Source organism: Puma concolor, chromosome E3, assembly GCF_028749965.1.
Source record: "Puma concolor isolate L17-30 chromosome E3, mPumCon1.1.hap2, whole genome shotgun sequence".
Lineage (NCBI taxonomy): Eukaryota > Metazoa > Chordata > Mammalia > Carnivora > Felidae > Puma > Puma concolor.
In genome coordinates, this window is record NC_141682.1 from 7,470,892 (window position 1) to 7,494,879 (window position 23,988).

Here is a 23,988-nt window from a genome sequence, read left to right on the forward strand (position 1 = left end):
GACCTCTCACTTCATGTTCGGACTCTGTGCTGCTGTCCACGGAGCCCAAGAGCTGCTCAACTGTTACTGAACCACATTCTTGGCTCATTTGGAGTTTACAGTCCATGGAGAGCCCCGAGCCTTGTTCACCACTATTGCTGTCAAAAAGCCACATCTTCCACATCCAGTCCTTTCTGACTTATTTTTTCCAGGCTGATGTTCCATCTCGGAGGGTGGCCACAGGGGTGTGTTGTAGACTTTTCCATCTGGATGCAGAACGTTTGGCTCTGTTAGATTTTAACTCACCCATTCCCTATTTGGGGTGTGGGTGTAGGGCTTGCTTTTCCACCTTCAACACGCAAGTTAACACTGTTAGCCTCGGTCATACACAAATCTAACTTTCTGTCACCAACATTCCTATATATAACATTGGTAAAACAGGAAACAGTTCGTATAAAGCATATATAAGAGGATCCCGTTGAATAGGAAACAGGGCGGAACCCAGTAGTAGCTGCTCTGGAGGGTGCATTCAAAGTTGCTGTGAATTTGTAAGGGGCGCCTGGGCGGCTCAGTCGGTTAAGCATCCAGCTTCAGTTCGGGTCATGATCTCATGGTTCACGAGTTTGAGCCCCGTGTCAGGCTCTGTGCTGCTGGCTCAGAGTCTGGAGCCTGCTTCAGATTCTGGGCCCCCCTCGCCTTCTTCCCCTCCCCCACTAGTGCTCTGTCTCTCTCTCTCGAAAATAAATAAAACATTAATTTCTTTTTAAGTTGCTGTGGATTTGCCAATATAACTTGGGTCTGGTTATTCAACCAACTAAAAACCCCATCCGATTCTGCCCTTACCTGCCTCCCGTTCATTTTGCAAGCACTCACGGAGGGCTTGTCCCCTTGGAATAAGATCCATAAACACACTATCTTCTCTATAAAAGCAGAATCTCCAGGTATTTTTCCTTTGTACCCTGCTCGAGCCTCTTCATTTTAGTGTTCTGAGATGTAATCATCAAGCCTGTTTTACTCCAGGCACGCCATCTATAATTTTTCAGACTTGCAAGTCTTAAATATAATCCTCCTGGACTTCCCCTTCTGGCCATATGGCAGCCAAGATGAGCAGAGAAACCCTCCCCATATAGCACACCGACAAATGATGGGTTCCATGCAAAAAAGCATCTTCTACTAATGTGTGAATGGGCTGGTGGGAAAGTAAGGGAATCCCTTGGAGGCCAGAAAAAAATGACAGAAAGCAGCAATCCAGAGGGATAAGCACACTGTAGAGTGACTTTTCCCTAGAGTGTCTGCTCGTCTCTGGTGCCCAGAACATGGGTTTTAACAGGTGACACACCAGGGGGATAGGAGACAAAACCAGGGACCTGAGCCTTCTGCCTAAAGCTAGGAACCTCTAAGGACAACACCCTGAAAGGTGAATCGAGGCACCTGGGTGGCTCAGTCGGTTGAGCATCTGACTTCAGCTCAAGTCATGATCTCCTGGTTCGTGGGTTCCAGCCCCGCGTCAGGCTCTGTACTGACAGCTCGGAGCCTGGAGCCTGCTTTGGATTCTGTGTCGCCCTCTCTCTCTGCCCCTTCCCTGCTCATGCTCTGTCTCTTTCTGTCTCTCAAAAAGTAAAATAAAATGTTAAAAAAAAAAAAGAGTAAAATCCACACCAAAGAAGAAAATCATGGGGATATGTGGCTATTTGGGCCTTGGAAAATTCCTCAGCACAATGCCACCCTCACAAAGATTTGGTACCTGAAATCACACTATCTGGGTGACCCAAAAGATCTCTAGCTAAAAATTTTTTAATCTTTTTTTTTAAGATTTTATTTTTAAGTAATCTCCACACCCAGTGTGGAGCTCAAACTTACAACCCCAAGATCAAGAGTTGGGTGCTCCACCAACTGAGCCAGCCAGGCATCCCGCTAGCTAAATCTAGTTTATAGTGACCCCAATGTATTAATATTCCTGGGTATAAAACTGAATCAAACAGATTCTCACTATAAACCCAGGGCACACCTGGCCCCCACAGGGACAACCCTGAGGAGCTCACGACAGGATGTCACTAGACTTTCATTTGAGGAAACACCCCCAAGGGCCCTAGTGCCTAGTGTCAGCGGCCTGTTAGGGATGCCCCCCATTAGTCTTAACCCCACCAGCTTTCACATCACAGAAGTCAACCTTGGGAGCCCACAGTTTCTGGAATGCTCTTCAGAAACTTTTATTTGTTCAGGGCAGCCTGCCAGACCTTAGGTACGGTATTGCTTTGTAATAGTAAATCATTACATTTAGTGGTACTTGGAGTTCTTTCAAAACCCTTGTACGGATGTCATCTGATCTCATGAGCTGAGCTCACTTGCCAACAGCAAACTTAGGGTCACCAGCACTATTTCATGTAGACCCTCTGACTATTTGTGGGCCCGGCAATCCTCATTTCTTGGAATCTGTCCTTAGGAAATAATCAGAGAGGTCTTCAATGATCATGAACAAAGACGTTTTGCCTTTCCCATAGTGCCACTGGGAAAGGGTCTTCTTGGATTATTTACTTGTCTCTTTTCCCCCATACTGATGTAAGTGCCATTATTCCCTCTTCCAGTTAAGATTATGATTAAAAGAATGATATGGGGTGCTTGGGTGGCTTAGTCGGTTAAGGGTCCGACCTTGGCTCAGGTCATGATCTCATGGTTTGTGGGTTTGAACCCCGCATTGGGCTCTGATAGCTCAGAGCCTGGAGCCTGCTTCAGATTCTGTGTCTCCCTCTCTCCCTCTGCCTTCCCCCACTCATGCTCTGTCTGTCTGTCTCTCTCTCAAGAATAAAAATAAAAAAATATAAAAATAACAGTAACCAGGATAAGCAACATGCATTGAGTGTTCACTGTGTGCCAAATGCTTTGCTATCAGACACTTACCTCCCACAGAGACGTTGTGAGGTCAGTATCACCATTATCAGCTACCAGTTATTATCAATCAATAATTATCAGTTATTAACTATCATCATTTTACAGATGAAGAAACTGAAAGCTTAGAGATAGGTTATTAAGCAGCCCCAAACACATAACTAGTTAATGGTGGAGTTGAGACTTGAACTCAGCTCCATTTGACTCTAATTTGTACACTTGGAATAAGTACACTATGCCTGGTATCTGGTGAAGCTTAAGAGGAATTCAGCAGATTCTTTTTTTTTTTTTTTAATGTTTATTTCTGAGAGAGAGCGAGAGAGAGAGAATGAACAGGGGAGAGGCAGACAGAGAGAGAGACAGAATCCAAAGCAGGCTCCAGGCTCTGAGCTGTCAACACAGAGCCCAACATGGGGCTCAAACCCACGAACCACGAGATCATGACCTGAGCTGAAGTCAGACACTTAACCCACTGAGCCACCCAGGTGCCCTGGAGTTCACCAGATTCTTCAGTCATCCCATGGATTAAACAATGTCTCAGAGAAGAGTGTCCTAGATATTTAAGCTTCATGTCCAATGGGGCAGAACCTGTTGGTCAGTACTCAAATTTCTGCCCGTTCTGCCCTAAGGAGCTCAGCTGTCCTATTTTTCTCCCTGTTGGCTACTTTTGCTCAGGTTCTTACCTTCCATACAGCTCACAGATACCATGCCCCAGGTAGTGAATCTTCATACATCTTAGCCAATCATGGTTGGCTAGTTCCATCCTCTAAGCTCTGATGGTTCTTGGCGTGGCTATGTGATTCTCTTTCTAGCTGAAGAGATGTGAAAGTCTGCTGGGAATGGGGGTGGGGGCAGAATTATGAGATTTTCTAACACAAGAGAGAAGGCAGCCCAGTCTCTTTTGCATCTCTGACATCTCAATTCTGTGTGGCTTCTGGGAAATGTTTTCCATATCTTTGGGAAGGAGAAAGGTTTTTCTCTCATCCACAAACCTGTCTGTATCACTCCCATAATCACACACATCTGACAGGTGCTTCTGGAAGGTTTCTCTCAGTGAAACCTGCATTCTCACATTGCAATCCATTATTTGAATAGCACATATTTATCAGGAGTACTTGTGAGCACTAGGGGTGGGGTTGAGGTGGGGAGGATTGACATACATAAAGAGAAGTCGATGCTCAACGGAATAAAAACTCTGAGAGATTGTTAGGATCCTAGAAGAAAGGGGATGAAAAGAAGATTCTGGACAAAGCAGAGAACTTCAAGTGGGGATAAGCATTAGAGAGCTGGCTGGGGAATAATCCTTAATGGCTGAGATGACTGAAAATGTTAAATATTCACCTTGAGTTGATTCCAGTCTGCACTGTTATAATCTCCTTCATTTATTCAGAAACTGAAGGTTAAATCTATTGTGCACAACGATTTTATGTGTCATGGACCTTTCGTAGGTCTGGAAACTGAAGAAGAGGCTGTTCCAGGCCAGAGGACCCAGCAGGCAGTGGCACTTAGGGACAGGAAGAGGTGGGGGGGGGGGGGGGTGGCAACAGAGCTGACCTCAGAGCAGGTTTGAGACAACTCCCTCTTCTACTAGCAGAGAGGGACCTCTCTGCAGAAGAGGGACCCCACACAACCCTTCCTGCTTCCCTGAGAAACCTGCAATCAGGCCAGAAAAATGTGTTTATGTGCCTCTGGATTTATGCATCTTTTCACTTTGTATTTTGGTGACCCACACCTTAGTCTAGTGTCTCCTACCGGACTTCTTGAAAAATTCTTGAAGACCAGCTCAATGTCACTTTTATATCCTCCAAAATCAAGCATAATACTTGATACATAATAGGTGATAAATGGCTATAAATAAAGTCTGCCATAAGTCTGTGGTGCGGCCCAATAAATTAAGTATGGTCAATAGAAGGGCATTTGTCATCCTTCTGGTGTAAGTAACTTAGCTGCAGAACGAAGATAAGAATTAAATCTCTTTGGGGAAAAAATATGTTAATAGATATATTTTTAAAGTTCATACCTATCAACTCAGTAAACCCACTTGTAAGAGCCCGTCGTAATTAAATAATTCAAAAGACATTTGCATAAAAATCTTCATTCAAATGTTTCTTCGACTAGCAAGACATTAGAAGTATTCTACGTGTCTAGAAATAGAGAAATTCTTTTTTTTTTTTTAATTTTTTATTATTTCTTTAAAGTTTATTTTGAGAGAGAGAGAGATAGAGAGCAAGCCAGGGAGGGGCAGAGAGAGAGGGAGACAGAATCCCAAGCAGGCTTCGCACCCTCAGCGCAGAGCACGACACAGGGCTCAAACTCGCAAACCATGAGAGCATGACCTGAGCCAAACTCAAGAGTTGGACACTTAACAGACGGAGCCACCCAGGTGCCCCATTTTTTTTTTATTTTTTTTTCAACGTTTATTTATTTTTGGGACAGAGAGAGACAGAGCATGAACGGGGGAGGGGCAGAGAGAGAGGGAGACACAGAATCGGAAACAGGCTCCAGGCTCCGAGCCATCAGCCCAGAGCCCGACGCGGGGCTCGAACTCACGGACCGTGAGATCGTGACCTGGCTGAAGTCGGACGCTCAACCGACTGCGCCACCCAGGCGCCCCGCCCCATTTTTTTTTTTTAAAGTAAGCCCTACACCCAAGATCAAGAGTTACAGGTTCTACTGACTAAGCCAGTCAGACGCCCCTAGAAATAGAGGAATTCTAAATAATTAATGGTACAGTTGCTCAATGGAATACTATATAGCTATTAAATGATAATTATCCACTCTGTGAGGCAAAATGTGAAATGTTAATGATATGATATTAAGTGTTTTTAAATAGTACACATGAGGGGTGCCTAGCTGGCTCAGTTGGTAGAACATGGCAACTCTTGATCTCTGGCTTGTGAGTTTGAGCCCCATGTTGGGCATAGAGATTACTTAATAAAAAAGATTTTAAAAAGTAAATGGTACACATGATTTCACATCAATCAGACTGGGCTATTCCAGGTGGCAAGAAACAAAGTTGGATTCTTTTTTTTTTTTTTTTAATTTTTTTTTCAACTTTTTATTTATTTTTGTGACAGAGAGAGACGGAGCATGAATGGGGGAGGGGCAGAGAGAGAGGGAGACACAGAATCGGAAACAGGCTCCAGGCTCCGAGCCATCAGCCCAGAGCCCGACGCGGGGCTCGAACTCACGGACCGTGAGATCGTGACCTGGCTGAAGTCGGACGCTTAACCGACTGCGCCACCCAGGCACCCCAAAGTTGGATTCTTTTGTTGGCAAAGGATTTATTGTAAGGACACATGGAGACATAGGGCCACCGGGTGCACTGACCTCTGCAGCAAAGTTGAGCAATCTCAAAGATAAAATGTTGTTTGGGGCCTGAAAGTTACTTAGATTGTCACCTCATTCTGCTGTGGGCCCTCAGCACCAGATGGCCCTCCTCTGTGAGCTCTGCCATGTGGTGAACCAGCCCCTCATTGTCTTTGTTTCCATGACTCAGTTTTTCTCTCTATTCAAACCTCTGTTTACTCATGTCTTCTATGCTTCTATCACCTAATGGCTTCGGCTGACTGATTTCTTCTTGTGCTGATTTTTTTTTTTTTTTTAAGCGAACACTGTGCTACACTCACAGCATTTTTTTAAGTTTATTTTCTTTAGTAATCTCTACATCCAACATAGGACTCGAACATATGACCCTGAGATCAAGAGTCACATGCTGTTTCGACTGAGCCAGTCAGGTACCCCTTGCCCTGCTTTCTGATTGTTTCAATATGTATCTCCCATTTAAACTCCCCCAAGAAAGGGAATCCAATGCTTTACTTCCCTACTGTTCCATTAGAACTCTGAGGCCAGGCTGCCTCCATAGTTCCAGTGGTCAGAGTATATCCAAGCTCAGCTTCCATCACATGCCCAGACCTGATCCATTCAACTCTGGTGCAAAAAGTGGTTACACAGCATTAATGTGGCAGGTACTTCAGGCTTCCCAGCCACCTATCCAATACAACTGTAGTTTTGAACGATGTTTAAAATAATAAATGAAAAAGGTGTACCTGGGTGGTTTAGTCGATTAAACATCCAGCTCTTGATTTCGGTTCAGGTCATGATCCCAGAGTCATGAGATGGAGTCCCAAGTCAGGATCTGTGCTGACAGCACAGGGCCTGCTTAGGATTCTCTCTCTCTCTCTCTCTCTCTCTCTCTCTCTCTCTCTGTCACTCCCCCATGCACGAGCTCTCTCTCTCTCTCTGTCACTTCCCCATGCACGAGCTCACTCTCTCTCTCTCTCAAAATAAATCAATAAACTTTAAAAATAATAATAAATAAAAAAGATATGATATGTATGAAAGCAGAGAGGAAAGGGATAAATTAAAGCCATCACATTCTTGTTAGGGTAGAGGGATTACAAGTGATTTTTTTTTTCCTCCACTTTGAAATTTTCATTTAATGATACTGTAATTGCCTCTTAGTTTTCACGGGTTTTGTTCTGTTTTGTTTTGTTTTGTTTTGTTTTGTTGAGACAGAGAGGGAATGAGTGGAGGAGGGGCAGAGAGAGGAGAGAGAGAGAATCCTAAGCAGGCTCCATGCTGAGGTGGGAGCTGGAGACCGGGCTGGATCTCACCTCACCACCATGAAATCACGACCTGAGCCAAAATCAAGAATTAGATGCTTAATCCACTCAGCCACCCAGGCGCCCGATCAAGTTTTTTTGTTTTTGTTTTTTGTTTGTTTTTCTTTTAAGTAATCTCTCCCAAGCAATAGGAGTCGTGCAACCACTACTAAGTCCAGTCTCTCTCATGAACCTGACTTGGAATATAGAGCAAAGTTACAACCATTAAAGCCTGTGGTCACCCTTACACAGAAGGCAGAGCAAGGTTGACTTTCCCAGCTAAAGCTGAAGTGAGAATTGTTGTAGGTTGTGAAAGTACCCTGAAGGCAAAAGTGTCTGTTATTACTCTGAAAACTCCCCTTAAACTGCTGTAATACCATATGCCACATGAGCAGAACACAGAATCTTGTAACTACTTTAGTTATGGAAATACGTCCTTTGTGCACAGGCCAAATATTGGAAAACCCCACGCACTTAATTGACTGTCATCTCCAGGGTCAGAGAGAAGCTACCATGGCAGTTTTATGAAACCAGCCACCCCTGGCTTCACTTTGATCTTCCTCTGTTTACATACCCCTGTTTCAGTTCCTTGGCCACAGACATACAATTACTAAGAATTATTATTGCTTGATAAGAACTATAATTACTACAATGACTGCCCGAAATGGAAAGGGCAGGAGAGAAATCGAATTATCATATGGACTGGTGTCTGAGCTGGGCCGTTTGTGTCTCGTAAGCCTGAACCCCGCCTCTGGTCCATTCCCCGAATTAACTCCCGGCGCACCCGCCGAGCGCGGTAACCTTAAGACTGGAGGCTTGAACACCGAAGGCTGGAGCGGGATCCAGCGATTCGGGAATCGAGATGCAAACTCCTCCTGCGCTCCTAGAGAGGACCCGGAAGCACAGCGCAGTCCCGGAAGGCGAGATGCTGACACACTTCCTGTCTTTGTGACTCATTGTGTCTGTGTCGAGGCGTCGGGAGGGCCTAGGTCCGTGTGCAGCGCCGTTCTGCCGGCCTGAGCCCCAGAGTCAGCTCCCCTTTCTCGCCCAGCGCCCCCAGGCTGCTCCCGGGGCTCACGGTGAGACTTGGGGCCGGCCTCTGGGGAGGGCGGGCGGCGCCGCAGGGTGTGTGCGTGAGGGTGGGCTCTGCAGCTGCGGCCCCGGGGTCCCTCCAGGCGGCCCGGGGGAGTGTGGAGAAAGTCCAAGCCCCTGGCCCGACGGTTGGAAGCGCCGTCCCCCGGGAGACGTCCCGCCCCGCCCCCGGGTCCAGGCGGGGAGGGGGTGAGGGTCTAGTGGCCGGGGGTACCCGGAGCCCTGGGGAGAAGCCGTCTGCGGGCCCCTTCCGGGCCCCTAGTCCGCAGTGTCGTCATCGTCCTTTGACGTTTCTGAGAACCGGGTCGCGAGCGAGCCGACCCCTGTCTGATTTTACTGCCCGTCCTTCGTCGCCATTTGCTTTGATTCCAGTGAGAGACTTTTTTTTCGGGGTCCTTCAGGACCTCGAGGTGAAAAATGAGGAAGGCCGAGTAATGGACACGTTTTGAGGTGCCGCTTACGTGTTTCCAGATCACCTGCTTCTCATCCCACCTCCACCCGCGAGCGGTGATTAAAGGATATTGGAAGCTTAGAGTGGATAAAGACGTGGTTCGGATCTAGTAGAGATTTTGTACATCCCACTTTCTCTTTCTGCCTTATGGAATATTTTGAAGACTTTTAAAAATGATCTGTCCGGAAGATTACGTGGTTCCCCCAACCCCCTCGGTTCTGGGTAGTTAACTCTTGGTTGTCTTCGAGTGGGTGAAGAGTGAAGGGAATTTGTGGAAATTGCACCAGGCCATCGGGGAGACTGGTTGCCCGAGTGACCTTGTATTAGTGACCTAATACAGGACTCTTCTCCAGCTCTCAGTTTTGTCATCAGTAAAATTAACTCGATTTTCTCAAAAGGCCTTCCCACTTTGAAATTACTTGATTTGGCCAGTGCAATCGAAAAAAATTGAGCTACAGTTTAGCCTGAAGCTGTGCCCCTCCCTTCTCTTTCCTGCTGTGCCTCCAGGACACAATAAGATACTTTCATTTTAGAGAGTGGCTGTTACATGGCCTGGGACCAAAGAAAGCATTTATTGTACAGGCCAGTGCTAGGCGGATTGGAGGTGGTCAGTAAATACTTGTTGAATTGAATTGTGGAGAATTCATTGTAACCAGATCAACAAAGTACTGTTAGTATATATGCTGGCCATATGTGGAGAAATAGCTTTATTACAAAGGGAACCATAAGGATAATTTGCCCCAGAACATATCTCCAAGTTTATATTGTCTCTGAATCACTGTGCAAGATACCCATTCATTATTTCAGGCAGTTTTCCCCAGTCTTAAAGTACCAACAAGGAAGCTAGCTACTTACTTAATACACATAGTCTTTTGCTGATTCTCTACTTGATCTAAACATTAATTTTTTTTCTAACTTTATATTGCATCTAAATACAGGTGAGTGCTATGTTAAATTTTACCTCTTCATTCTGGAGTAGTATTGGTATTCTTTGGGTAGCTGGCTGTCTTTTAAAGGGAGCTTTTTCATGTTAAAAAAAAATTAGGGGCACCTGGGTAGCTCGGTCGGTTAAGCATGTGACTTCGGCTCAGGTCATGATCTTGCATTTGTGAGTTCGAGTCCCATGTCGGGCTCTGTGCTGACAGCTCAGAGCCTGGAGCCCGCTTTGGATTCTGTGTCTCTCTTTCTGCCCCTCTCCTGCTCGCGCTCTGTCTCTCAAAAATAAATAAATGTTAAAAAAAAAAAATTAAAAAATTTAGGGCGCCTGGGTGGCTCGGTTGAACAGCTGACTCTTGATTTTAGCTCAGATCATGACCCCAGGGTCGCACGATCAAGCCCTGCATCGCGCCCCATATCAGGCTCCAGGCTGAGCGCGGAGCCTGCTTAAGATTCCCCCCCCCCCCCCACCGTGCAGGCGCATTTTCTTACCCTGTGTCTCTAAAAAATAAAAAAAAAAAGGGGCGCCTGGGTGGCGCAGTCGGTTAAGCGTCCGACCTCAGCCAGGTCACGATCTCGCGGTCCGTGAGTTCGAGCCCCGCATCGGGCTCTGGGCTGATGGCTCGGAGCCTGGAGCCTGTTTCCGATTCTGTGTCTCCCTCTCTCTCTGCCCCTCCCCCGTTCATGCTCTGTCTCTCTCTGTCCCAAAAATAAATAAAAAACGTTGAAAAAAAAACTTAAAAAAAAAATTAAAAAAAAAATATGGAGTGCCTTTGTGGCTCAGTCGGTTAAGCATCTGATTTCGGCTCAGGTCATGATCTTGAGCTTCCTGAGTTCAAGCCCCGCGTTGGGCTCTTTGATGTCAGCACAGAGCCCACTTCAGATCCTCTGTCTCCCTCTCTATCTGTCCCTCCTCTGCGTGTGTGCTCTCTCTCAAAAATAAACATTAAAAAAAATTAAAATAAAATAATAATAAAGTAAAATAATTTTTTAAAAAGCTTAACAAAACTTAAAAAAAATTTAAAGCTCTGTTCAAAAAAGGGAAGAGAGGGTGCCATTTGTTTAAACTTTCAAGACTATGCTCTGGGAAAGATACTGACCTGCTTAGAAAATAGCCTTTGGAATAAACCGAGCTTGTAACTCCAAGCCCTTTTTGTAAGAAAATCGTTGGTATTTGTCCTTGGTGACAACCGGTGGCTGGGGGTAATCTTATCTAAATCGGATAGGGTGTCAGAATGTTTTTCAGATCAGAGGGACCCCAGAGGTAGTTTTCTACTCCCCTCCCCCATTTGACAGATAAGGATACCGAGTGCCAGAGAGGTTGAATAATTCACTCAGGGATGTGTAACTTATTTGTGGGAGACTGGAGTTTAGGTATTCCAACCTGTGCTGCTTTCACTGTTACAGGAATTCTGTCGCTTAATGTTTTAAGCAGGCTGAAAATTGGAAAGTACAGTCATAGCTCTTAAGTTTGTGGAAAACAAGGTACTCCTCTACCGCTTACTGAATGCCAGACGCTGTTTAAAGAGCTTCATATATGTTAACTCACGTAATCATCACGACAACTCTGTGAGGAAATTTTTTTTTATTCCCATTGCACAAATGCAGACAGATATTAACTTACTGAAAATGATCAGCTGGTAAGTGGTAGGGTAGCTTATTGAAGCTTCTCCAAATAGCCCCTGGGGCTAATTTGAGGGCAGTACTGAGTGCTGTATGAGTGGGCAGAAAAATACCACACTGTAAATTCAGCAAGTATTTCTTTAAAACTAGGTGTTTGCAAGGAATCATACCAAGTGGTCTAAGAGGTACAAAGAAACATTCCCTTGGGTGCCTGGCTGGCTCAGTTGGTGGAGCCTGCAACTCTTGATCTCTAGGTGGTGGGTTCGAGCTCCACGTTGGGCATAGAGCTTACTTTAAAAAATAACAATTAAAAAAAATGAAGAAACCTACTTTAGCAATTAGTCCAGTTGAGGAGGAAGGCGTGAGCAATTACATTACAGAGAAAGAAATACAACTTCCATGGCAGATGCTTGGCAGAGAGCATTTGGGCCAGAAGTTTAGAGAGAGGAGAAGAGGTTGTTTGCTCAGATCGTTTGAGAAACCCAAAATAAACCCAGCCCTTCCCACTGCTGTTGTGACTTTTCTCTTTGCCTAAGTAGGAGCAGAAATGTTGAGGGATGGGGGAGAGGGCCTCATAACTGGGGGAAGAGGGAATGTGCCTATGCCCTCATCTCTGCCCCTTTGGGTCTCACTTCCTCCTCAGAGTCTCTTCCTATTGAGTCCCACTGACCCAATAAATATCCCACCTTCCCCCCCACCCCCCAAGCAAGCTCTGTGCCCAACGTGGGCCTTTGAACTCAACAACTCCGACGTCAGGAGTCACATGCTCCACCAACTGAGCCAGTCAGGCACCCCAGGAAGTATCCCAGTCTTTAAAACTCTGGCCTAGGTGTGGGCACAAATCAAGATTCCTTTCCTTTAGTCTCCTTCATATAGCTGAGACAGGATAAAATTTTCATGAAAATATGAAAATTTTTCTGATGCTAGACTAATTTCTACACCAGTCCTGTTCAGTTGCCCCTGGTTAGATTTGAGGTGATTCCTACTTGTGTCTCCTGCTGTATCTCCTTAGCCACACAGCTCCCTGGTGAAAACAGATGGTAAATGAGGCCCATCCCTGGGTGGTGATCCTTCACAGGCACCTTCAGAAGCCTTTCCTCTGGGAAAGAACCTGTGTGCACACAGAAGCTCTTCCTAACCCCACGTGTTGGGACAGAAGGAGTTTGGCATGATGGCTAGAGCTTCAACTGAGGGTTCCTAATACCAAATCCTACCTCTGCCGTTTAATTGCTGTATGACCTTGGGTGTGTTATTTAACGTCAGTAAGCCTTAGTTTTGTCATTGTAAAGTGATATGATCATCATAGCTCCCTGCTAAGATTGTTCTGTGAAATACTTACTATCTGGTCCATGGAAAGCACTCAACGAATATGAGTTCTTATGCCCCTGAATGAATGTTCTTGAACAGTGATGAGGGGCAAGTGGCATTTTAGCTAAGCTCTAAAGGATGAGTAGGATTTGAAAAGGCCAGAAGACTGGCAGAGGAAATCCCAGACATCGACTGTGATGTGAGAATAGGATGGTGATCAGAATCCAAGGCATATTTAGGAGCTACTCCTTTTGTGGATGGAAAAGGTTCATGCCAGAGAGGGAAAGAAGTTGATGCCGATGGTGAACTTGAGAGGAAACTGGGACCAGGTACTGGGGACTGGTGACTGGAAAGCTATAGAGGTTTAGGGGTTCCTTCGGTGGCTCAGTGGCCAAGCGTCCGACTTCAGCTCAGGTCATGATCTCACAGTCTGTGGGTTCGAGCCCCATGTTGGGCTCTGTGCTGACAACTCGGAGCCTGGAGCCCGCTTGGGATTCTGTGTCTTCCTCCGTCTCTCTCTCTGCCCCTCCCCCGCTTGCCCCTCATTGGGCTCTGTGCTGGCAGTGGAGAGCCCACTTTGGAACTTCTGTCTCCCTCTCTCTCTGCCTCCTCCTCTCACACTCTCACTCTCTCTCTCTCAAAAACAAACAAACATTTTTTAAAGAGAGAAGAAAGAAAGAAAGCTATAGAGGTTTATGAAGTAGGGGGGAAGGGGAATAAAGGCAGGAAACCAAAGAGCGGAAGCCAGACCTGACAGAACTAGGTAATTACTTCTTCCTGGTGCTTGGAGACTGAATGCGTGTAAGGAGAGGAATCCAGAAAGGTGAGATTCTGAGCTTTAGTGAATGAGGCATCAGTAGAATATCTGATCCCTAATTGCCACTAAAGGGAAACAAGAAGTGGCAGGGGAAACGGCAATATTTTGAGTAGCTCCTCTTTCTCCTCAGTTTAGCAGAAATAAACTGCCAGGTTCTCTAGCAGATAAGTACAAAGAAGTCAAGAGTCTTTGTCTTTCAGGGGCTTAAATTTTAGTTGGGAGGTGATGGGAACTGCAACCGAAATAACGATAATGCAAGGAGAATATATGTGGCATAAATAGGAACAGAGAAGATATTGAGGGTGTCCAGAAGAGGAAGGTATCTTAGTTAATCTGGAACGGCAGACGTTTTACATCTGGAAGAGTACGTAAAAATTTGACCAGCGAGGTTGACGTGGTCGAAACTGTTCACAGCGAAAGTGTGACGATGGGATATCACACCCTGTGCTTGGGGAACATGAATGGCCAGAGCGGCTGAAACACAGGGCATCACGACGAAGAAGAGCGGGGGGGGGGGGGGGGGGGGGGGTGGAGAAGACTGGAAAAGTAAAGTAGGGTGTGTTCTTTGAACACTAAATTGACAGATAGCAAAAATTCACGGGCGCTAATTGAGGAGAAAGAGATGCCCGGAAGCGTACTTTGGCAATACGGCAGTGACCTCGCTTGGTTCCTACTGGACCTGGGAGAGATGGAAGGTAGAGAGACTGTGGCACAGATAGGGAGCCGGCCTTAGGGTGGTGGGAAATAATTGTGGGGGGCACAGCAGGACAAGGTAGTCTTTCTTCTGACTTTTCAGAATGAAATTGAAGAAACTACGGCTTTTAGGAATTATTTAGCCTCCGGTTGGGAAGACGCTAGCCAAAGGAGCGATCTGTTGGACTGCCTGTCCCACTGCCTCTTCCTGTGGGGGCAGCTTTCCTACCGAGGTCTTGGCTGTTCTGATGCCCTGGCTTCAGGGCTGTCTCTTCCCAGACACGGCCTTGTTGACGCACCAGTTACTTCCCTGGCTCCTCTAGCGCTGATGTTGAAACTTCCCTAGAACAGTTGGCACCTTCTGCTTTGTACTGAAATTATTTGTGTAAAAATGGGAATCCTGCTTCACATCTTTGTATCCCCCTCCGTCTAGGAAGGCACTTGGCATATGGTAGCCTTGGAGAGGGAGATGTTTAAGAATTTAGTCGTAAGGACTTTACCAAGGCTGCTCTGAAGTTGTAAAACGTATTTACAGCAGCAAGGAGGGTGGGGTGCAAAACCGTCCTGAAGGAGATCAGCGGGAAGGGCTGGGGGGTGGTTTGCACTGGACTTGACCAGCTTAAAATCGCAGAAAAAAAATGACTGAATTCCCACATTTCTGTTTATTTCTATGTCTGTACAAAGCCTTTTTGTTTTTTTTTTGTTTTTTTTTTTTTAATTTTTTTTTCAACGTTTTTTATTTATTTTTGGGACAGAGAGAGACAGAGCATGAACGGGGGAGGGGCAGAGAGAGAGGGAGACACAGAATCGGAAACAGGCTCCAGGCTCCGAGCCATCAGCCCAGAGCCCGACGCGGGGCTCGAACTCACGGACCGCGAGATCGTGACCTGGCTGAAGTCGGACGCTTAACCGACTGCGCCACCCAGGCGCCCCACGTACAAAGCCTTTCTGAATACAACGTTCTTTGTTGTTCCTAGAGTCCGCTACTTTAATAAGGATTTTGATTTTACTAAGTACAAAAAAAGTTAAGATAGAAAAACCAACCCTGTGAGAAATCTCAGATTAAAACAGCCATCGCCAGTGCTCGCTTTGGCAGCACGTGTGGTCAAGTTGGAACGATGCAGAGATCAGCATGGCCCCTGCACAGAGACCATGCAAGATGCTGAAGCGTTCGATTAAAAAAAAAAAAAAAAAAATCACCTCCCAGCTTTTTTTGGACACATTCCTATCTGTAAAAATTATTTATAAAAATTGTATACATGTAGTATTATACCAGTATTTTATATAACAAAACAAGGATACGTTTAATTGTGCTATTCAAAAAATACTTTTGTGTTTTAATTGTACATGATCCCTTTTCTACCAAAATTACCAAAAAATTTTTTAATGAGAACCATGTAATTAAAAATGCTTTCTAGCTTAAAGTTCTTGGCTTTGGATGATAGAGCAGTTGAATGCTCTGTCTCTAAAACTTGAGTTTGATGCTGTTGAGACGAAAAAGATACCTCACAAAGATTTGCCAGTTCAGATGGAAGAAACACATTGTCAGCTCTGCTTAGTAACTATTGGTCCCCCACGCGAAATTTTTGTTGTTGAAATTCAGCCAGCACATTTCCGTTTTTCAGACCCTTAAATCATCTGTTCTTAAAAACTAATCAAAAGGTGGCATGCCTAGCTGGTTCAGTCAGCAGAGCATGATCTCGGGGGTTGTGAGTTCAAGCCCCATGTTGTGCATAGAATCTACTTTTAAATTTTTTTTTTTCAACGTTTATTTTTTATTTTTGGGACAGACAGAGACAGAGCATGAACGGGGGAGGGGCAGAGAGAGAGGGAGACACAGAATCGGAAACAGGCTCCAGGCTCTGAGCCATCAGCCCAGAGCCCGACGCGGGGCTCGAACTCACGGACCGCGAGATCGCGACCTGGCTGAAGTCGGACGCTTAACCGACTGCGCCACCCAGGCGCCCCAGAATCTACTTTTAAAAAAATCAAGGGGTGCCTGGGTACCTCATTCGGTTAAGCATCGGACTCGATTTCGGCTTAGGTCATGATCTCACAGTTGATGGGATTGAGCCCATGTCGGGCTTGGTGCCACTGTTAGCGTGGAGGCTCCTTGGGATTCTGTCTCTCCCACACTGCCTCTGTCTTTCTCAAAATAAATACATTTTAAAAAAGAATCAAAGGTGTTTTAAGTGGTTTTTTTTTTAAGTTTTTTTTTTTTTTTTTTTTTGAGAGCAAGCACATGCACGTATGCAAGCAGGGAGACAATGGCGGGGGATGGGGGGGTGGATTATCCCAAGCAGGCTCCACGCTGACGGTGTTGTAGGCATCGACTTGAGGCTCAATCCCACGAACCGTAAGATCATGACCTGAGCTGAAATCAAGAGTCTGATGCTTAACGGACTGAACCACGCAGGCACCCCTGTTTTAGGTTTTTAAAAAACAGACTTTTGGGGGCACCGGGGTGGCTCAGTCCGTTAAGCATCAGACTCTTGATTTCGGCTCAGGTCATGATATCATGATGGGATTGAGCCCCGCACTCACAGCATGGAGCCTGCTTCAGATTCTCTCCCTGTCTCTCTGCCCCTCTCCCTCTTGTGCACTCACTTGTTTGCTCTCCTCAAAGTAAATAAACATTAAAAAAAGAAAAATCTTCTTTAAAACACAAAAACAGACTTTTAAGATCTGAAAATTCTTCATTTGGAAGATTTTATACAGTGTAGAAGGTATAAGGTTTTTAAATATTAACAGATGATTAGGTTTGTCCAGGATACTTAGTATCATCTCTGGAAGTTACAATTACATAACAATGTCCGCCCCCCCATACACTTTTTTTTTTTTTTTTTTTTTAAGCAGCTGCCGTGTCACTTATTGGTTGATTTCTTGTTGAATTAGTTTGACATTCGTTCTTACCCACTAATCTGCGTGAGTGAAACCTCGCTGTAGGTAGAAGCTTCATCTGTGCCACTTTCTTAACGTGTGTTTCCACTGTTTGCGTTTCTTCGAATTGTGCTTTTTCTGTTGGGAGTCTTTAAGCTGCTGGTCTTTTTTCTTCTTTTCTTTTTTCCAGATGTAATTTACATATAACATCATATTCCAGGTGTACAACATAATGGTTTGATATTTGGGCAAAACGATGACAATAAATCTAGTTAACATCTGTCACCACAATTACAATTTTTTTTTCTTGTGATGAGGGTTTTTAAGGGCACTTAGCAACTTTCAAGTATGCAATACAGTGTTATTCACTGTAGTCCCCTTGTTGTACATTATGTTCCTATGACTTCTTTAAGACCTGGAAATCTGTCATTTGAGCCCTGTCACCCAGTTTGCCTGCCCCTGTACTTGTCTCTTTTATGAAGACAAGATTAGTTCAAGCTGGATAAAATAATCCATTATTCCACATAACTGGTCTCAGGTAAACTGGGAGATATCACAGTACCGAAAAGTGAACAAGTGAAATGAGGAAATTTTGGCAGCCCTCTGTGTGGGGGAGGGAGGTTCCTGCTTTTTCCTTGGGACGTACCCTGTGACATGTGCCGGTTCAACATTTAACCAAGGGCGGGTGTTAATGTCAATTTGTAACATGCCGTCTGTAGAGTGGCACTGGCGGGTGTGCCTCCCTGCTAGTGCTGTTGTGTCCGGAAATAAGATGACGTGTGTACTGCTTGAAGCCTGGTACCTGGCGCCCTGCTGACACTCAGCTCTCTCTGGGACGAGCACTTAGAAGCATGGCATCGTAACCTGCTGTCCTGGAGGTTAGGTGTTCAGACTCAGGCACACACCCTAAGGGTGTTTTTGGCCTGTTGGATGTTTCTCTCTGCACGCTTTTTTTTTTTTTTTTTTTTTTTTTTTTTTTTTAAGGGGCACCTGGGTGGCTCAGTCGGTTCAGTGCCTAACTCTTGATTTCAGACCAGGTCTGATCTCTCGGTTCGTTTGTTCAAGTCCCACCTTGGGTTCTGCATTGACAGTGTGGAGCCTGCTTGGGATTCTCTCTCTTCTCTCTCTCCTCTCTCTCTTTCTCTCTCTCTCTCTCTCTGTCTCTCTCTCAATAAACAAACAAACAAAAAAACTTACAAAGAATTTATTTTTAAGTAATCTCTACACTCAACATGGGGCTCAAACTCACAACCCCGAGATCGAGAGTGTGCAACATGCTCTACCAACTGAGCCAGCCAGGCACCCCCTCTCTGTAAACCTTAACATATAAAATGACGGTGAAAACTGTGTGACTCTGGAGGTTTTGTTTTTTCTTTTGCTTTTCAGAGGCATTTTCAGTGCCTTGATGTGCAGCCTTGTGTGAAGTGTTGACACAGGTCACTTTTCATAAAGGTACTAATAGTTATGTTTACTATGTCAGGAACAATACCGAAACATATCAGAAAACATCCAGAACAGAAAGGAGAGCACAGACCCTGTTTGGATCAAGTCAGCTCCCTGAGCCTGAATGATGACTGCAGAATCCAGGGAAGCCACAGGTCTGTCCCCCCAGGCTGCCCAGGAGAAGGATGGTATCGTAATAGTGAAGGTAGAAGAGGAAGATGAAGAAGACCACATGTGGGGGCAGGATTCCAGCCTGCAGGAGACGCCGCCTCCCGACCCAGAGATTTTCCGCCAACGTTTCAGGCACTTCTGTTACCAGAACACTTTTGGGCCTCGAGAGGCTCTGAGTCGACTGAAGGAACTTTGTCACCAGTGGCTCCGACCAGAGATAAACACTAAGGAGCAGATCCTGGAGCTGCTGGTACTGGAGCAGTTCCTCTCCATCCTGCCCAAGGAGCTCCAAGTCTGGCTGCAGGAATACCGTCCTGATAGTGGGGAGGAGGCCGTGACCCTTCTGGAAGATTTAGAGCTTGATTTGTCAGGACAGCAGGTAAGAAGAAGGTGAAACCTATTCTGTATAAGCAGCACTTGGGCTGTAAGCCTGGAGCAAAGAGAGAGTTGCAGTTTGAAGCTGGCACTGGTAGTCTTTGTGGCGGTTATTCTTCTCCGCTCAGATGCTAAGAGGTGCTCTGGCCTCCTTCACCTGCATCCACTCATTATACGTACCCTCTTCCTGTTCATTTAAACTCCGGTGTAAAAAATGATTTACCCATAAACCCACCGTTTGTCCTCAGGTCCCAGGTCAAGTTCATGGGCCTGAGATGCTTGCCAGGGGGATGGTGCCTCTGGATCCAATGCAGGAGTCCTCAAGCTTTGACCTTCATCATGAGGCCACCCAGTCCCATTTCAAGCATTCATCTCGGAAGCCTCGCCTCTTGCAGTCACGGGGTAAGAAAGAAGCAAGATTTCATGTGGGGGAAAGCAAACTGTCTGGGGTGGGAGTGCCCTCTCTGTGTTGCTGAGGGCCTGTAATAAAAAAATTTTTAAGCATGCTTGTTTTTTTTTTTTAATCATTACACTTTATTGTCATTATTAATAAATAAACATTGGGGGAAATGAAACTTACAGCTCAACCTCAGGAGTTAACGTTACTGAGATGGTAAATAAAATGTGCATCATGAACTGGGGTGGACATTACATTATTCTTGGAATGGTTAGCATTTTGGATGTCCAGGTTTTTTTTTACAGGAAAGTGCTAGGAAGTGGTAATATATTTCCGGTCTGGGTTTTAAGACACTCTTGTTAATGTCCTAAGTTGCCTTGAAAAGGATCAGTTTTTAAAATTCATTTTATTTCAGATGTGTCAGAATGTTGTAGAACGTCTTTTTCTAGCTTCCAAAAATTTCAAACAGTGTGGAAAGGATGGGAAAAATATTTTGTTTTTTTGTGAGGAACATGAGGAAAAAAATCATTTCAGGGTCATGTAAATGAAAATCAGTTTAAGTTTTTTTTTCCTTTGAGGGAAATATTAATGTCTTTATCCAGTTTAAAAATCAAAGTAGGTATGTAGACATCTCTAAAAACAATAACATACTAAAAGTCTAGTTGTTCGAGAGGAGTTGATAAAGGAATGTTCCTTATCCAGTGTGTTTATTTGTGATGGCATTTAAGGCGTGAATATTAGAGCTGCAGGAAACGTTCTCTGCATGTTGGAGAAATCCATGTAAATCAGTGCATTGTGATGTTTGATTCACCACTGTCCATGCAGTCCCAGCCATGTCCTATCTAGGACTTGTGAGGTCTCTCTACCCTTCACGTGGGGGAAGCCAGAAAATTGAAGAGGGTATTTTTAGTTTTAAGTGCCAGATTAAGAGCTTTTTGTCCCCAGAGTTAGCAGTTTTAGAGACCCTGACACCTACCCTTGATGCTTACTAAATAGATCTCCAGGGAATTCAGCCATTTGCGTTTATCCTCAATTCCCTCTTGGCACTACCCCTCTTCCAGAGTCTTTCCTAATTCTCAGAAGGTTAAAATGCTAGATACTTGGGTCTTTTTTGCACATTTTGCTTTAGCTTCTCTTTTAACCACCTGGTCTGAAATAGTTACAGGGTTTAGTAATTCAGTTTCAAGTTCGTTTCTCTTCTGTCTTTGCAGCTCAGTAACATCATCTGTTTATCCAGTAATACTTCCAAATCTCACATTACTTGGCAAGGGAAGATTTTAATTTTGCGGTTTAGAAATTTGTGTAGTTGTTCTTACACATTGCAGTTAGTGTGATCATCTGATCGATGTCTTGTATTAGATCCGTGTCAACCCATGCTTTTATATACTTGTGAATGTCTTGTCGACATTTGAAGCATGTATGCATTTTATCAGAAAACTGTGGCTAAGTGAGGGAGAAAAGTAGAAGCACAAAAAATGGCCAGAATAGATTCCCTTGTTACTCTGAGTAATGTCTCTGTTCTGAGACATTACTACGGAAGATTGTTAGCACTCATGTTATATTGTTCATAACTCAATGAAATTCTGATGCTCTGGCTCTTTGGACTGCGGAAAATTAAATTGTGAGCCAAACTTGAATCATGGACTGAATTAACCCATATCTGTAGCTGAGAATAGGAAGCTGGCTCTGCCATTCTTAACTGTGTGACATTAGACAAGTCATTTACCCTCTCAGGGCTTGGATTCCCCCTCATTAAACTAAAGGGATTGGACCAGGTGATTTTAAGGACCCTTTTATGACACCTTGTGACTCCCACCTAAAAGTCTTTTCTTTGTTAAATTCTCCGTAGTTAACTATTCTGTAGTTAAGCACTGAACATCGAACATGCTGGTGCAGGAAAGAGAGTGCCCCAGGCCCTTCTTGGAGGGGAGGCCCAGCACAGAGCTGGTTTCACTCACAGCTCCTTTCTCCTCCCTCAGCTCTCCCTGCCACCCACGTTCCTGCCCCTCATCACGAGGGGAGTCCCAGAGACCAGGCGATGGCATCTGCACTATTCACAGCAGATTCCCAGGTGAGCTGTGGGCCCCTCTGCCCTCCTGAGACCCTTGTGTCTGCCTCTCTTCCTGGAGCTCTTTTAGCTCTCTCCACCCAGGACACAATCTTGATGCCCCAACCCACAGAGTAGCCCCACTCCTCCTGATCCCATTCACCAGAGCCTTATGGTCACCTTTTCTTTCCCAGCATCCTGTAGGTTTGCAGTCAGTTCTGTCCCTGACTCCAGGTTTGGGTGATGGGGTTGTCCCTGAGCTTTGGGAGAACTGAGTGTGGGGCTCTCATATTATTTCAGGCAATGGTGAAGATCGAGGACATGGCCGTGTCCCTCATCCTGGAGGAATGGGGATGTCAGAACCTGGCTCGGAGGAATCTCAATAGGGACAACAGGCAGGAGAATTATGGGAACGTGTTTTCCCAGGGTAAGACTAATGCAGGATTGTTGTCTGAGATTGTTTTGCATCTTTTTTTGTTAGTTGTGGAATTTCTGATGTGGTCAGCTGAGAGTTGACAAGGATTGAGAGACTACTGAGCTCCCCCCCCCCCCGCTTTTTTTTTTTTTTTTCAGACCAATTAGAGAAGGAGCACAATTACATTTACTTAGCCCCCAAAGCCTGATACTCTGATTCTCTGATTCCAAGTGGATTTTTTACCTTTCAGTAGTTTTTGCTGTTAGAAATCAGAAATACTCTTGTGTTCTGAGTCCTCACCTCTTCAACCAATCTGATCCTAGGATTCTTCTCCGGTCCCCTTGGGTTGCAATGTAGGTGCCTCTGTCGAGGGGGTAGAATCTGTATTTCCTATTAGGTCCATGTGAGACCTGATCATTGGTCTAGTCCTAACCTAGGACCACATTCCTGGAGTTACCAAGCATCCTCCCCTGGGCTTTCTGTCTTTTTCCATCCTGCGAGCACAGCTCCACAACAGCTTTATTTAATTCATGAACTTGCGCCTGTTACCTCCCTTGTGATTAGGATTCCCAGTTTCCAAACCCAGTGCTGGTCTTCTGTGGAGAGGTCTGTTCCTGAATGAGTAGTAGGAACAAAAAGAAGTTCTAAGAGACATCATCCAGATGAGACAAGGGGACACAATTGACAAACATTCCCATTTGTCCCTGCAAGACCTCAAGCCTTGGAAGACAATACTGGACAGCAGCTCCCAAATAAATAGTATCATGGGGGGTTCACAGTGAGACTTCTGCCGGGGGGGTGGGGAGGGGGGTAGGGAGGAGGGTCACTGAAGGGCACTGAAGAAGGAACCTCAGGTTTTGTCTTGAACCATAGATATAACCGGGTGATAGTTTCCTGGTTAAGCCAAGGAACTGATCTGTGTTTATGACATGGGTATTACCTATCCCATGATAACTTCAAAAAGCAAACAAACAAAAACTGAGTACAGTCTGGGAACTATCCAGATAACCAAGGACTTTGGCTTGGAATTCAAAAGAAGTGGACTGATGTCCTCAGTATTTATGGCAATTTCATCACTAAAATCAGAGGTTAGATACCGTTCAACTCTCTGTAATTTCTCTCAGAGGTCTGTTTGGGATAGTGCAGACCCACTTGGAAAGGGTTCTTAAAGCCCAAGTAAATAAAGAATAGGGTTGAGATATCTTGGGTCTCTCCCTAGATGATTGTAGAGATAGATAGATAGATAGATAGATAGATAGATAGATAGATAGATAGATAATCTCTACATACACACACATATATATATATATATGTAGATATAAATAATACTGCATGGTTTTTGAACAATTTTCAATCTCTATTTAAAAATAACGACATGCAGAATTTAGCAGTCTACAATAAAGGTGTATTCCAGTGTTTTACCAGTGCGCTGGTTGCTACACGAGAGCGTCAGCTTTGTGTTTGTAAAATTTGGGATTTTTACATTCTCTCTGTCATGGGCCATATACAGAATTGTTTTCAGTTTCTTTTCTGTTCTCCGTTATTCTCAGTGGTCTGTCAGTGAAGGTTCTAGTTACGTTTATTAATGCCCCAACCAGCTGCTTCCCCCTTGTCTCTGATACCTGAGCACTGTCAGCTCTGTGCTGCTCTCACTGGAGGAGATAATCTCCTGTGTCTCAAAGGCCTGTGTAACCTGCCAAGTCCAGAGCTCCTTGTTTTGTCCGTTAACCGTGGACTTGTAAAAAGCTCACAGAATTGGAGGAGTATTCACTTTTCCTTTATTCGCTATGTATATGCCTTTCTTTGTGCGAATACCACTTACTGTTTTCTAGGAGAGACCTGTCCATTCTTTTTTCAAACTCATACTTTAT

The 23,988-nt window shown here is 44.9% G+C and overlaps 1 protein-coding gene, 1 long non-coding RNA gene and 1 other non-coding gene across 6 annotated transcripts in view; 2 read left to right on the plus strand and 1 right to left on the minus strand.

The window, feature by feature from the left end:
- LOC147572922 (uncharacterized) overlaps positions 1 to 8,395 on the minus strand; it is a 34,199-nt gene extending 25,804 nt beyond the window's left edge. Inside the window, exons 1-2 of the long non-coding RNA XR_015245430.1 lie at positions 6,915 to 8,395; positions 3,549 to 3,695 (exon numbers count right to left, since the gene is read on the minus strand). This is a non-coding gene — a long non-coding RNA (uncharacterized LOC147572922). The remainder of the gene's footprint in view (positions 1 to 3,548; positions 3,696 to 6,914) is intronic.
- The window catches only part of ZKSCAN1 (zinc finger with KRAB and SCAN domains 1), a 55,375-nt gene that overhangs the window by 23,693 nt on the left and 7,694 nt on the right, over positions 1 to 23,988 (plus strand). Inside the window, exons 1-5 of one of the 4 annotated variants that reach the window (XM_025923282.2) lie at positions 8,398 to 8,548; positions 18,750 to 19,262; positions 19,507 to 19,660; positions 21,635 to 21,726; positions 22,003 to 22,129. In XM_025923282.2, the coding sequence (XP_025779067.1) occupies positions 18,837 to 19,262; positions 19,507 to 19,660; positions 21,635 to 21,726; positions 22,003 to 22,129 (799 nt within the window). In that variant the 5' untranslated portion in view covers positions 8,398 to 8,548; positions 18,750 to 18,836. Of the gene's footprint in view, positions 1 to 8,396; positions 8,549 to 18,749; positions 19,263 to 19,506; positions 19,661 to 21,634; positions 21,727 to 22,002; positions 22,130 to 23,988 lie in introns of those variants that run through there. The other 3 variants (XM_086691973.1, XM_086691975.1, XM_086691974.1) reach the window with 3 other exon arrangements.
- Positions 15,470 to 15,571, plus strand: LOC147572923 (U6 spliceosomal RNA). Its single transcript, XR_015245723.1, has one exon. It is a non-coding gene; the product is annotated as a U6 spliceosomal RNA (small nuclear RNA).